The sequence below is a fragment of the Sorex araneus genome, chromosome 5, assembly GCF_027595985.1.
Source record: "Sorex araneus isolate mSorAra2 chromosome 5, mSorAra2.pri, whole genome shotgun sequence".
Classification (NCBI taxonomy): domain Eukaryota; kingdom Metazoa; phylum Chordata; class Mammalia; order Eulipotyphla; family Soricidae; genus Sorex; species Sorex araneus.
Window position 1 is genome coordinate 10,435,481 of NC_073306.1, and position 13,724 is coordinate 10,449,204.

Consider the following 13,724-nt stretch of genomic DNA (forward strand, 5'->3'; position numbering starts at 1 on the left):
GTGCATGGTGGTTTTCTTTAGACAAGGACAAATCAGAGGGACAGTGGCACTGTGCTGACCTGCCCTCACAGAGACAGAAGCACTTCCTTCTCCAAAGGAGGATTAAGAAGAGATAATGGTGATGCCAGAGCAATAGGACAGGGGATAGGGCATTGCTTTGCGTGTGGCCGAGCATGGTTTGATTCCCTGGCATCCCATATGGTCCCCCAAGCACTGCCAGGAGTAATTCCTGAGTGCAGAGCCAGGAAGTAACCCGTGAGCATGGCATATTGACTAGATGAACAAAATAAAGAAGTCTGACTACACCAAGGCTCTGCAATTATATAAGTAAATAGGAACTAACATTCATTATTCTGTCACTGTCATGTCACTGTTGCTCATCGATTTGCTCGAGCAGGCACCAGTAACATCTCCATTTTGAGACTCGTTGCTACTGATTTTGGCATATCCAATATGCCACGGGGAGCTTGCCAGGCACTGCCATGCGGGCGAGATACTCTTGGGAGCTTGCCGGGCTCTCCGAGAGGGGCAGAGGAATCAAACCCAGGTTGGCCACTTGTAAGGCAAATGCCCTGCCACTGTGCTATTGCTCCAGCCCATCATTCATTATTGGGAGTACAAATTCCTAAGAATTATGATATATAATTTGATTATTCTTAGTAAAGCTTATGGTGTGCATAACCTCTAAGCCAGCAGTGCTACCAAAGGACATTTTCTAGAGAAAATCTACAAATAGGCATCAGGGAAAATGGATATGGCAGAGATTACTTCCAGGCCCACTTCATTTTATCTCATTTATCATTCAGGTAGTCGGCAAACATTTATGGGAAATCTACTATAGCATTGGAAAATTATTTGACAATCACACCAGCATGGAACCCTCAGAAATTCAAGACTAACATCTTTTTCTCTTTGTTTCTCTTTCTCTACCACTGTTTTGCTCTCTCAGAGTCTTCATACATTTTCCTTCTCTCTTTCCCTATCTCTGTATTTTTTCTTTCTTTTTATCTCTCAGTCTCTTTATCTCTTTCTCTGCTTCTTTTTCTCTTTAGCTCCTTCTTTAGGTCTAAATATTCCATGTGTATGGTTGCGCGCTCTCTCTCTGTCTCTCTCTGTCTCTCTCTCTCTTTCTCTCGCTCGCTCGCTCAGACTTGCGCGCTCTCTCTCTCTCTCTATCTCTCTCTCTGCCTCTAACATCCTTATCTCTATATAGCCACCTATATCAGTCTAAAGTGGTACTTATGCGATGTAGATTTCTGTGCTTGCAGTATGCATGAATGTGTTTTAAAATACTTTGGGACTGTGAAGGAAGAAGTGACAGATTCTGTTGAAAAGCACCACTTGTTTGATGAAAAGGTGTTAGAGGAGACAGAGAAGAACTTTGCTGTCAAAAGAGCAACTTGTGTCTCTTAAGTGAGAACAGACCACTGTCCCAGACAGCTAAAAGCACTGCTCTTGAAAATGAGCTGCAAAGACATTTTCAAACCTCAAAGTCGTTTTGATTTGCATTTCCCTAATCATGAGTGACTCTGGGAACAGTTTCATGTTCGTTGGCCATCCATGTGAGAACGGATCCACACATCTGAGTTGGGGGCCAGGGTGAGAGGGAGGAGCACTGAAGTCTTATGGGGAGGAAATGGGTAAACTGGTGTGGTGTTAGAATTATACGCATGGGAAATCATCATTAACAGAACTGTCAATCACAGAACCTCAATCAATTTTTTAAAAGTTAGAAAATAAAGACATTTACAACCCTAAATATCCCCAACTAGAAAGAAGACATCTCTGACCACCAGTTGCAATCTGGGAACCACTGTGACTCATTTCAAAGATCCTGCTTGAAAAGTCAGATGTCAGAGAGAATTTGTTGACAAATACCAAAAGGTCGAAATTTCAATAAATAACTAAAGCAAACTGGCCCTAGGTAACAGTTCTTCTGAGGATGCCTTCTAAAATATCCCTGCAGCTGATCTCAAGCTAAGAGACCTGAGTGTGGGCACGTACTTCGAGTTCTGCATCTGCTCAGTAACGACAGCAGTGGAATTCTTTTTCAAGATCCATAACTTTGTATCTTAGTAAAACTATATAAAATTTTTTAAATGCACAAATGCATAAGGCACAATCCACTTCCCTGAGGAATTCAAGGATCAGAAGGACACTAAAAGGCAATTCAAAAAATTCTGTCACATCAGAATCGCATTCAGATCATTTTAATGGGATCAGGCGGCATTCCCTCAAGGAAACGAAATATGAATCTATTATGAGTGATAAAGGGTGTGGGTAAGATGCTAGACAATTAGATAAGAGACCGAAATAAGGTCTGGAGCTATAGCACAGCGGGTAGGGCGTTTGCCTTGCAAGTGGCCAGCCCAGGTTCAATTCTCAGCATCCCATATGTTCTACCGAGCACCACCAGGGGTAATTCATGAATGCATGAGCCAGGAGTAACCCCTGTGCATTGCCGGGTGTGACCCAAAAAAGGAAAAAAAGAAAAAGACAGGAATATAAAACTCTTGAATCAACAGACTAGAGTATGAAAATGAGCACTGTGAGAATCTGGGCATGAATTTGTCTGAAACTGGGCATAAACCCTAAATTTGACTCTTCTTAACACAAGCCTAAGAAACTTGAATTCTTCACTTGCATGTATGCCAACATCTGCTATTTCATTGTGACACACTAGTAAGTATCGTGGAAAAATGGGTTGTGCCTTTCCTGTTGTCATCTTAGAGTTGAGGCAGTAGGGAAAGATGGATTTCTATAGATAGGATAAAAAGTATCTCCTAAAAGGATGGATGTTCCCAGAAACATACTGTAACTTTAGTGGGTATTTCACATACTACTGCCCAGAGAAGCAGTTTTCTACATTTTTGGTCCCTATCTCCAAAATAGACTGAAGCGATAGCACAGCAGGTAGTACACTTGCCTTGCATGTGGCCGACCCGGGTTTGATTCCTCCGTTCCTCTCAGAGAGCCTGGCAAGCTACCGAGAGTATCCCGCCCACATGGTAGAGCCTGGCAAGGTGCTCGTGGCGTATTTGATATGCCAAAAACAGTAATAAGTCTCACAATGGAGATGTTACTGGTGCTGCTCAAGCAAATTGATGAACAACAGGATGACAGTGCTACAGAGCAGTGTATCTCCAAACTAAAAGGTTGAGGGCCAGAAAGATAGTACAGTGGTTAAAGCACTTGCATTGCATGTCCTCTGTCATCCCGTTGCTCATTGATTTGTTCGAGCAGGCACCAGTAATGTCTCTCATTGTGAGACTTATTGTTACTGTTTTTGGCATATCCAATATGCAAGGGTAGCTTGCCAGGCTCTGCCGTGTGGGCGCAATCCTCTTGGTAGCTTGCCAGGCTCTCTGAGAGGGGTGGAGGAATCGAACACTGGTCTGCCGCATGAAAAGCGAACACCCTACCGCTGTGCTATCGCTCCAGCCTGCACTGCATGTAGTCAAATATTTTTATATGGTCCCCAGGGTGAGTTCAAAAAGTATGGGATCACACTGCATGCGTTTAGTGGCCATGAACTACCTCACAACCCCGGTCAGTTGCTGCTGATGGACACATGAAGGAGGGCAACAGGACTGCCAAACTGGTTGGTGATCAGTCACCATTTATTCCCATCTCCGTCTCCGTTCCAGACTCACACTGATTCTCAATCCAGTCTCACACACCCCATCCAGTTTCACTCTCTCCCATTCCTGGGTTAGTTAAGAGCCAAACCTCAAAGATTGGGGGTAGCAATTACACATAAGTGAGGAAGCACAATCAACATATGCAAAGTCCTTCCTTCCTGGGAAGCTAGGACAAAAAATCTCATCCTGCTAGGAGAAATATCCAAGGGCAGAATTTTATCTAAAAAATGTATTTCTTCTTTCCTTCGTCCAAATCCATTTAAACATTCATCTTAAATTTACTTCTTAATAATTTTTCTAGTCATTTTGTATGGATACAGTAAGAGATATATTAATCTTATAGGGTGACTTTCCTGGGGACATCTCGCTATATATCCCAAACTACAGCCCTCAGACCAGTTAGTCCTTCCTAATCCCAGCAGGGTCCTAATTCAATTACTTCTTCTTTTTGGATAATGACAGAGTCTGTCCATGACCTTGCTCTTAACTTATTAGAAGTTTCATTGCACTTGGCCTGTATCTTTTTGATGCCAGAGAAGCTTACAGCCTTGTCCCTTTGGATGCTTGGATAGCTTACATCTTGCCCTGGGTCCATCCAACACTCATCAGGACTCTCATTTGGGGGTGCTAGGAACTAAGGGTAACTGAGGCTGAAGTCGAGTAAGTATGACGGGTATCCAAGAGCAGATATTATTTAGAGTTAATTAACTCTCAAGTAACAAGAGCATAGCATCAACTGTCTCCCTGTGTCTATACACTAAGGACATTGCTCTAAAGTAAATTACAAAGGACATAAGGGAAAAAGAAAAGCAATGTTTCACTTTACAAATACAAAATCCAGAATCCTCTGAGGAATCTGACTTTACAAGTCACAGAGTCTGATTGGGGGAATGAATGATTAACAGATAGGGAATTCAGAGCACAAGGAGAAGTTAAAGATGAATACCGAGGAAATGCTTTGGGAGCATTGTGATGGGTGTTATCCAATAAACCTAAACTCCATGCCATGGCAGCAAAGACAGGACCAACTTTATCCAATACCCAGCACCTCTCTTGGTTCCCTAAGTATCACCAGAAGCTACTCCAAGGCACTGAGCAAAAATTCAGTTCTAAGCAACCTAGTGTGGCCCAACACCACTTTCTCTTAAAAAGAAAGAATTTTAGGGGGAAATTAATCGCTTAAATATATCTTCACAGAATGGGTACAATAGACTTTCATAAGTTCTTCTGTTCTTTTATTGTGGTACCAAGTGTTTGTTTCTTATATCTCTCTATGTTCCTGCTCATTGTCCCTGAGGAACTCACAATAGCCACACAAGGATGCCATAGAACACTGTGCAATATTAAACCATTTGTATTGCCAATGATTTTGCATATATTTAAATCTTGATGTAAAATACAAGAAACCTGATGCAGATATTTTTGCACTGACTGCCAGATAAGCATTGAACTAGAATTTGGAAATCATTTTAGTATCATTAAATATTTAACAAAAATTTAAGTTCAAAAACATAGTTCTATTTCATATAAAAATAGGAAATATTATTTGGACATATCTAGAACTTGGGTGCTAAAAAGTCAACAAGGAAAAAGTTTTGGAGACAGAATTTTGGTCAAAAGTCCATTGGTATTCCTTGTGCTAGGTACGGCTGGGATTTGAATTTGTTATTGAGAGTCACAGTTGGACTATTAATGGTGAAATTTAATGGAACAATTAGAATACCATATTCATTATATTATAACAGAATATTTTACAACATTTGCCCAGCATAGTAATGATGTACTTACCGAGCTTACCTTAAACTATACTTAGCCCATAATGAAATGTCAACTAGAGGTCATTTAAACTATGGAATGTCATTTAAACATGACATTTAAATGGAATGTCATTTAAACCAGATCAAAAGATAAATACAAAGAAATAAAGCAACAGAATAAACATCCTCAAGTATATTCTATTCAAAAACAAGTCATGTTGTTTGGCTGCAAATGTAATTTTCTTTTAATTTGGAATTATTTACTTGGTATGAATTATTTATTATTTTTATTTGGTATGAATTATTGCTTGCTACTAATAATTTTACAAAGGTCACAAAAGCATAAACAGAGGACTGGAGTAAGCATAGGGTTAAGCCAATTGCCCTGCCTGCAGCCGATAATCTCAGCTTAATTTCCAGCACCAAATATGGTCCCCAAGCATGGCCAGGGGTCACTCGAGTCACTGAACACAGCCCCTGAATACCACTGGGTATGGTTCAAAATCCCAAGACAAAAACATAAGCAGATACGGGTTTGGCTACTTAATTTTAAAAAGAACAAAAATCCCTTTTAAATTGGGGGCGAGGGGAAATATTCTAAACCAAAACATGAAGGGAAAGAAGCTTACGCTGCCAAATATTCCCAGGTAGCTTGATCTCTGGGCTGAAGATCCTGAGAACCTTCTTGGAATGGTGGCGGGCAGGTTCCACTTCCTTCCAGAAAGATCTGGCAACAGCCACACCCAACCTCCTTCTACATTTTGGCACAGCTACACGCCTCACAGTACTCGTAGCCCAGTAGAAGCACAACGATTTTGATGGGAAAGTTACATGGAAAACCACCATGCTCAATAAATAAAAACAATAATACAAGGGCTTAACCAGCACTAGCTCAACAAATCCTCAGTTAATGACTTTACTAACACCATTGTGAGATATAACAATGACCACAAATTGCCTTTTATTTATCTATTTTCTGACTGTTCCACTTGCCATCTTGTTGTAACAAGCAACATGAAGTAAATTTGAAGTAAATGCGAAGTGCCTGCTAAGGGGGCAGGACTTGGGGGTGGTGAGAAACCGGGGACATTGGTCAGAGGTCACAACTGTGGTGGGACTGGTGTTCGAATATTGAATGCCTAAGTGCCTGAAGCAACTTTATTTGAACAACTTTATGAATCATGGTGGTTAAATAAAAAAATTTTCAGATGAACTATGTGAAATATGCACACAGTGATACCCAAATAAAAACAAATAGATTTAAGATAAATTATAAAGAATGAGAAAATATTTTCTCAGCAATAGAGGAGATAGTTGGAGTAAAAATAAACTCGAGAGTACAGTCTGCCTATAATTTTAATCTTAGTGAGGATTTACACAAAGCAACCATACCTGTATTTTATATTTTCTGTGCATTTAAATGTCGCTCTATACATGGAAAATCACATTCAGATATGTTTATCTAAATTAAATATTTTGTAATGTCTGCTTAAATATTTGTCTTTTACTGAGATCATAATAATTTATCTGTGCTCTTTAAATGTGTGAACATGGGACCAGAGAGATAGTACAGCAAATAGAGCGACTGCCATGAATGTGGGTAACCTGGGTTTTATTCATGGCATCCTACATGGTCCCCCAAATACTACCAGGAATGACTCCTGGACACAAAGCCAAGAGCAAGAACGGAGCACAGGTGGGTGTGGCTTAAGCCCTCCACCAGTGTAAGAACATGATATTCAAGTTCATATTTTTTTCTAAACCCAAATGATATTTTATTTTATTTTATTTATGGTGGAAAAAAAACTGTATTTAGGATTAGCCAGCTGGACTGTTTAGATGATCCCAATTTTGTTGGCAACATCCAAGGCGTCATAATCAGGAGCCCGCCGAACATATGCCTTTTTCTCTCCATCAGGCCTAATCAGGGTGTTGACCTTGGCTACATCAATGTCATAGAGCTTCTTCACAGACTGTTTAATCTGGTGCTTGTTGGCCTTGACATCCACAATGAACACAAGTGTGTTGTTATCTTCTATCTTCTTCATGGCTGACTCAGTAGTGAGAGGAAACTTAATGATGGCATAATGGTCAAGCTTGTTTCTTCTGGGGGCGCTCTTCCGAGGGTATTTGGGTTGCCTTCTCAGCCGCAGGGTCTTGGGTCTTCGGAAGGTGGGTGATATGCGGATCTTTTTATTTTTCTGGCTGTGGACGCCTTTCAACACTGCTTTCTTGGCCTTCAAAGCTTTGGCTTTGGCTTCAACTTTGGGAGGGGCAGGGGCTTCCTTCTTGGCCTTCGGCGCCATCTTCGTGAAAAGGGTTTCCCAAATGATATTTTAGAGTTTTGTTGTTGGGTGCGTGTGTGGGGGTGGTCATTCTCACCCAGTGCTCAAGAGGAAAGGGTCACTTACCATGATATTTGGCCAGAGAAACCAGGAAATTCAATGTCCAGAGCCAGAGGTGCCAGAACCCTGGAGATCACACCCGGTGATGTTGGGGAGGAAGCGGAGGCATGCAGTCCCAGGGATGGAACTGGGGCCTCGACTATGTGACTCATTCTCCTCTGCCTCTGAGCTAGCCCCCAGCACTTCTTTAAGAGTTTTAATGATAATCCAGTTGCCACTATGTCAGTAGAGCCAAATTTTTTCCTAAATACAATTAATTTTTAAAAATCAAAGAAGCCCATTTTGGAAAACAATATGGATGATTCTCAAAAAATTAGAAATTGAGCTTCTATTTGACCCAGCAATACCACTCCTGGGAATATATCCCGGAGAGGCAAAAAGGTATAGTAGAAATGACATCTGCATTTGTATGTTCATTGCAGCACTGTTTACAGTAGTCAAAATCTGGAAAAAAAACCGGAGTGCCCAAAAACAGATGACTGGTTAAAGACACTTTGGTACATTACACAATGGAATACTATGAAACTGATAGAAAAGATGAAGTCATGAAATTTGCATATAAGTGGATCAACATGGAAAGTATCATGTTAAGTGAAATGAGTCAGAAAGAGAGAGACAGACATAGAAAGATCACACTCATCTGTGGAATATAAAGTAACAGAATGGGAGACTAACACCCAAGAGTAGTAGAGATAAGGACCAGGAGGTCTGCTTCACGGCTTGGAAACTGGCCTCACATGCTGGGGGAAATGGCAGCTCAGATAGAGAAGGGAACACCAAGTAAAGGATGTTGGAAGGACCCACTGGGGTTGAAAGATGCGTGCTGAAAGTAGACTGTAGACCAAACATGATGGCCACTCAATACCTCTATTGCAAACTACAACACCCAAAAGGAGAGAGAACAAAAGTGAATGCTCTGCCACAGAAGCGGGGTGAGGTGGTGGGGGTGGTGGGAAAAATATTGGGAACATTGGTGGAGGAGAATGGGCACTGGTGGTGGGATGGGTAAGCGATCATTGTATAACTGAAATGCAAACACAAAAGTTCGTAAGTTTGTAACTGTACCCCACTTGTGATTCACTAATAAAATATTTTTTTAAAAAATCAAAGGAGCTCGAAATGTGACTCTGGTAGATCATGTGCCTGGCAAGTTCAAAGCCTTGGGTTCAATCCCTGGCATGGCCCCAGAGTACCACAGGTGTGAACCTTTCCAGTAATGTATATATGAACTGCCAAATGCAAATTAATAATAATAATTATCTGAACAACACAACTCATAACAAGCATTGAAATAAAGGCAATAAAATTAATGTAGTTAATAACACAATTTTAAAGTAACGTAATTAATGCAACAGAAAACAAATCATATAGTTTACTCACTCAGATAATACTGACTTAGTCACAGACTATTAATTATTCAGTAAAAATATTTTATTTATTCAAATGCATTGGTTTGTCACAAACCATTCACTACACAAAAATAAACATTAAATTTAAGGATTATTCATATTTTGTCAAATTGCAATCTTATGAAAAACAGGTACACATTTTTGAAAATGAAAGTCATGAAGGTGAGAGGGTTAATAGCTTCTTTATAATTCTTGCTATAAAAAAATTCAAGTGAAGTGGGTAAAAACCAAAGATAATGTATTATCAAACAGTTCTCAAGTTCAAAAGTCCAAACTTGATCAGCAAAACTGCATTGTCTCTAAAGGTTCCCGGGAATAATCTATTTCTTTGCTGCATCTGTCTTCTAGAAGCTGCCTGCTTGGCTTACCCTTGACACAGAACCACTCCAATTTCCCTCCGCCACAATTCATCCCTGACTTGCTGACATTGGACTAGACTATTAGTATAGTATATGTCATTAGGATGTTATTATATGTGTATTATACATTATTAGCAAAGTATACATTATAAGTACAGTATATAAAATAGACTATAGTATATACAGCCTCCATATTAGTGTGTAATTTTCTATACTAGGATGACCTTCCCATACCAAGATTTCCCATTTTTCACATCTGCAGAGTCGCTTTATTACACAAAGTAATATATATATAAAGGTCCCTGAGTTGTGAAGGCTGTTATTCTGCCTACACAGCAAATAAAAGTTATTTTCGCTTGCTCTGTAAATTATAAATGCAAATAAATGTGGGGGCCTCCTGTTTCTATTCTTGTTCAAAGCCCCAAACATGTTGGGGGTGGGACCTGATAGTAACCCAAAACAACAGAAAAAACAGAGTCTTAACAAAGAATTTGGACTAGAATTTGGTGCATGGGAAGCATAAACTCTAATCACCCAGGCACACTTAGGGCTCCTTTTGAATTCCAAGGGGGTGAAAGACTCAATATTTGTAAAGGAGGCCATAGAGTTAGTTGCTGGGGTGGGGTAGCACTGTAGCACTGTCATCCCATTGTTCATGGATATGCTTGAGTGGGCACCAGTCTCACCATTGTGAGTCTTGTTGTTACTGTTTTTGGCATATCGAATACGCCAAGGGTAGCTTGCCAGGCTCTGCCATGTGGGAGGGATACCCTCGGTAATAAGCAATATAAAATAATTATTTTGTGCCTGCCAAACAGGCATGCATAGGGGGACGGTAGGAAACTGAAGACTGGTCGAAGTGGGAAGGTCACACTGGTACAATGTTTGGTATTAGAATACTGAACGCCCAAAACAACTGTATTACGAACAATTTTGCGACCCGGTATTAATTGCTTTACTTTCATGATCTAGCCTGATTTTAACAATGATTTTAAAGGTATACAATATTAATATTATCAGTTAACAGATATGGAAACTTATCCTCAATTGACTTGTGATCCAAAGATAAGGTTGAGGGGCTGGAGCAATAGCACAGGGGGTAGGGCATTTGCCTTGCACTCGGCCAACCAGGGTTTGATTCCCAGCATCCCATATGGTCCACCGAGCACCGTCAGGGGTAATTCCTGAGTAACCCAGGAGTAACCCCTGTGCATTGCCGGATGTGACCCAAAAAGCAATAAATAAATAAAAAACAAAGATAAGGTTGATCATAAGACTGTTGCTGTAAGCCGCTATATTACATTTCCATATTTTATAAACCATTATATCTCGGAGTTCATTTTCTGTTAACTGTGCAAGAACTTCAGAAAAATTATTTTACATGTTCAAACTATGCCATGGTAATTTGGATTTGTCCACTTTGAGGGCTAAGTGAGGGACCATTCGGAACCCAGCAGGGTGGTTTCAAAACTGATCTGTAAGATACTTCAACAAAAGTTCTAAAACTTTAGTAACCTTCAGAATCATCTGAAAGACTTATTAAATACCAAGTATGGACTGGACCTCACAGCTAGGGTTTCTAATTTAAAAGAGCTGGGGCAAACACTTTTTATTTATTTATTTACTTTAATTTTTTATTTTATTTTTTTTTATTAGTGAGTCACCGTGAGGGTGCAGCTACAGTTTCGTGCCTGTGTTACAGTTAGACAATACTAGACTACTCACCCCTCCACCAATGCCCGTTCTCCTCCACCGATGGCCCCAGGGTCCCTCCCCCAACCCCATGCCCAACCCCATGTTGTCTCCCTCCCTCCCCCCCGCCATGACAGGGAATTCCTTATTGTTCTCTCTCTCCTTTGGGGTGTTATGGTTTGCAATGGAGATACTGGGTGGCTATTGCATTCAATCTATAGTCGGCTTTCCACCCGCCTCTCTCATCCCGAGTGGATCCTCCACTACACTTTAGTCGGTGTTCCCTTCTCTATCTGAGCTGTGGGGTGGACACTTTTTAAAATTTTTCATTTTTTAAAAAATTGAATCACAGTGAGACACAGTTACGAATTTGTTTGTGATTGGGCTCGAATGAATCCATCTGGGCCAAGGTTTTTGTTTTGGGGAGACTTTTTATTTCCATTTGAATATCCTCAATAGGAATATTGAAAATATCCTCAATTTTCTCAAAGAACCATCCCTTGTTTTCATTGATATTTCAGATTGATTTTTGGGTTTCCAGCTCATTAATTTCTGTTCCAAGTTTTATTATTTCATTTTTGAGGGCGGGGGGTGGAAATCACACCTGAAATTGCTCAAGGGTTACTCCTGGTCCTTTCGTATCATGCCATCCATCAATAAGACATAGACATGGGCCTGCTTGTAGGCGCCCTGTACTTGACTTTCCTCCAGAACACTTGTACACTTCATTGGTGACAAAATAGCACTGAGTTTTGCAGGCTGACAGTTCAGCTCTGCATTTCAGGCCAATCTCACAGAACCCTGCGGACCCTGTGGTGCTGAGGATTGAATCAGAGCCTTTAGCATGCTGAGCCCTGTGCCCTGCCTCTCAATCCATCCCTTTTTGCCCCCTTTCATTTTGGAAATCATCTGGGTTACAGACATTGGTCCCATTACTATGTGGCTTGTGTGACTGAGCTAATAGAGGTTTCAGGGAAGGGGACAGATGAGTCACGTGGGGTTTATGCGGAACATGTGTTTGAGAGAGTGTGTATGTCTCTGGCAGGGATGAGGGAGTACATCTTTCTCACTCTTTTCTCTGTCACTCTAATTGAAGATCCTGTGGAGACCATTACCGACTTCAGCCCAGCGGGATTAGAGCCTCACTTACCATACAAGATACATGACAAGAGCATGTCCTTTTCTCTCAACAAAATGGGTATTGAACTTTTCTCAGTATAGTCCAAACCATCTACCATAAACCACAGCAATCATAATCCTCAATAGGGAAAAACTAAAAGGCTTTTCTCTAAGGTTAAGGACAAGACAAGGTTGCCCACTCTCACCATTTCTATTCAGTATAGTACTGAAAGCTCTTGCCATAGCAGCTGGGCAAGAAAAAAAAATCAAGGGCATCTAGATAGTAAAGGAAGAAATCAAGTTGTCACTATTTGCAGATGACATGATACTATACTAGAAAATCCTCAAGACTACAAAAAATTCTCCTAGAAACAGTAGGTTTGTGTAGAAAAGTGGCAAATTACAAAATTAAAAGTCCGTGGCTTTCATATATAAAAATAATGAAAGTAATATTTAAAAATAGTCCTGTTAATAAGTGTGACCTAGAAAATCAGTCAGCGTAACTAAGAGGTTAAGAACCTGTACAAAGAAAGCTACAAAACATTAATTCAGAAATAAAAGAGGAAACGAGGAAATGGAGATTCATTCCCTGCTCATGGATCAAAGGATTAACATTGTCAAAATTGCCATACTCCCCAAAGCACTGTACAGATTCAATCCAGTCCCTTTTGGATACCCATGACATTTTTCGAAGAAATAGACAAAACATTCCTGAAATATGGAACAATAAACCCCCATGAATAGCTAAAGCAATCCTTGGGAAAAAGAAGATGGGAAGCATTACCTTCCCCAACTTCAAACCATACTACAGAGCAGTAGTAATTAAAAAGCACGGTTTTGTAATAGAAAGACCCACAGGCCACTGGAATAGAGTTGAATATACTGACACAGACCCCCAAATATATGATCACCTTTGACAAAGGAGCAAGAAATGTGAAGTGGAGAAAGAAAGTCTGACAAGTGGTGCTGGGAAAACTGGACAGATACCTGCAAAAAAATGAACTCATACCTCTGTCTAATGGCAGGCACAAAAGTCAGATAAAAATAGATTATATACCTCAATATCAGACCTGGATTCATAAGGTATACAGAGGAAAACGTACACAGAACCCTCCCTGCCATTGAAGCTAAAGTCATCTTTAAAGATGAAACACCACTGACCAAGCAAGTGGAAGCAAAGATAAATAAATAGGACCACATTAAGCTAAGAAGCTTCTGCACCTCAAAAGAAATGGTAACCAAGATACAGAGACAGCTCACGGAATGGGAAAAAATTATTTACCAAATGCCCATCAGATAAGGGGTTAATATCCAAGATATATATAAGTCACTGGTAGAACTT

The 13,724-nt window shown here is 40.3% G+C and overlaps 2 protein-coding genes across 3 annotated transcripts in view; both read right to left on the reverse strand.

Annotated features, from left to right (window-relative positions):
* The window catches only part of PDE4B (phosphodiesterase 4B), a 655,118-nt gene that overhangs the window by 474,869 nt on the left and 166,525 nt on the right, over positions 1-13,724 (reverse strand). The gene's annotated exons all lie outside the window — the stretch shown is intronic.
* Positions 7,193-7,704, reverse strand: LOC105942953 (60S ribosomal protein L23a-like). Its single transcript, XM_055138090.1, has one exon. The coding sequence runs from the start codon at positions 7,702-7,704 to the stop codon at positions 7,234-7,236; it is 471 nt and encodes a 156-aa protein (XP_054994065.1). The 3' UTR covers positions 7,193-7,233.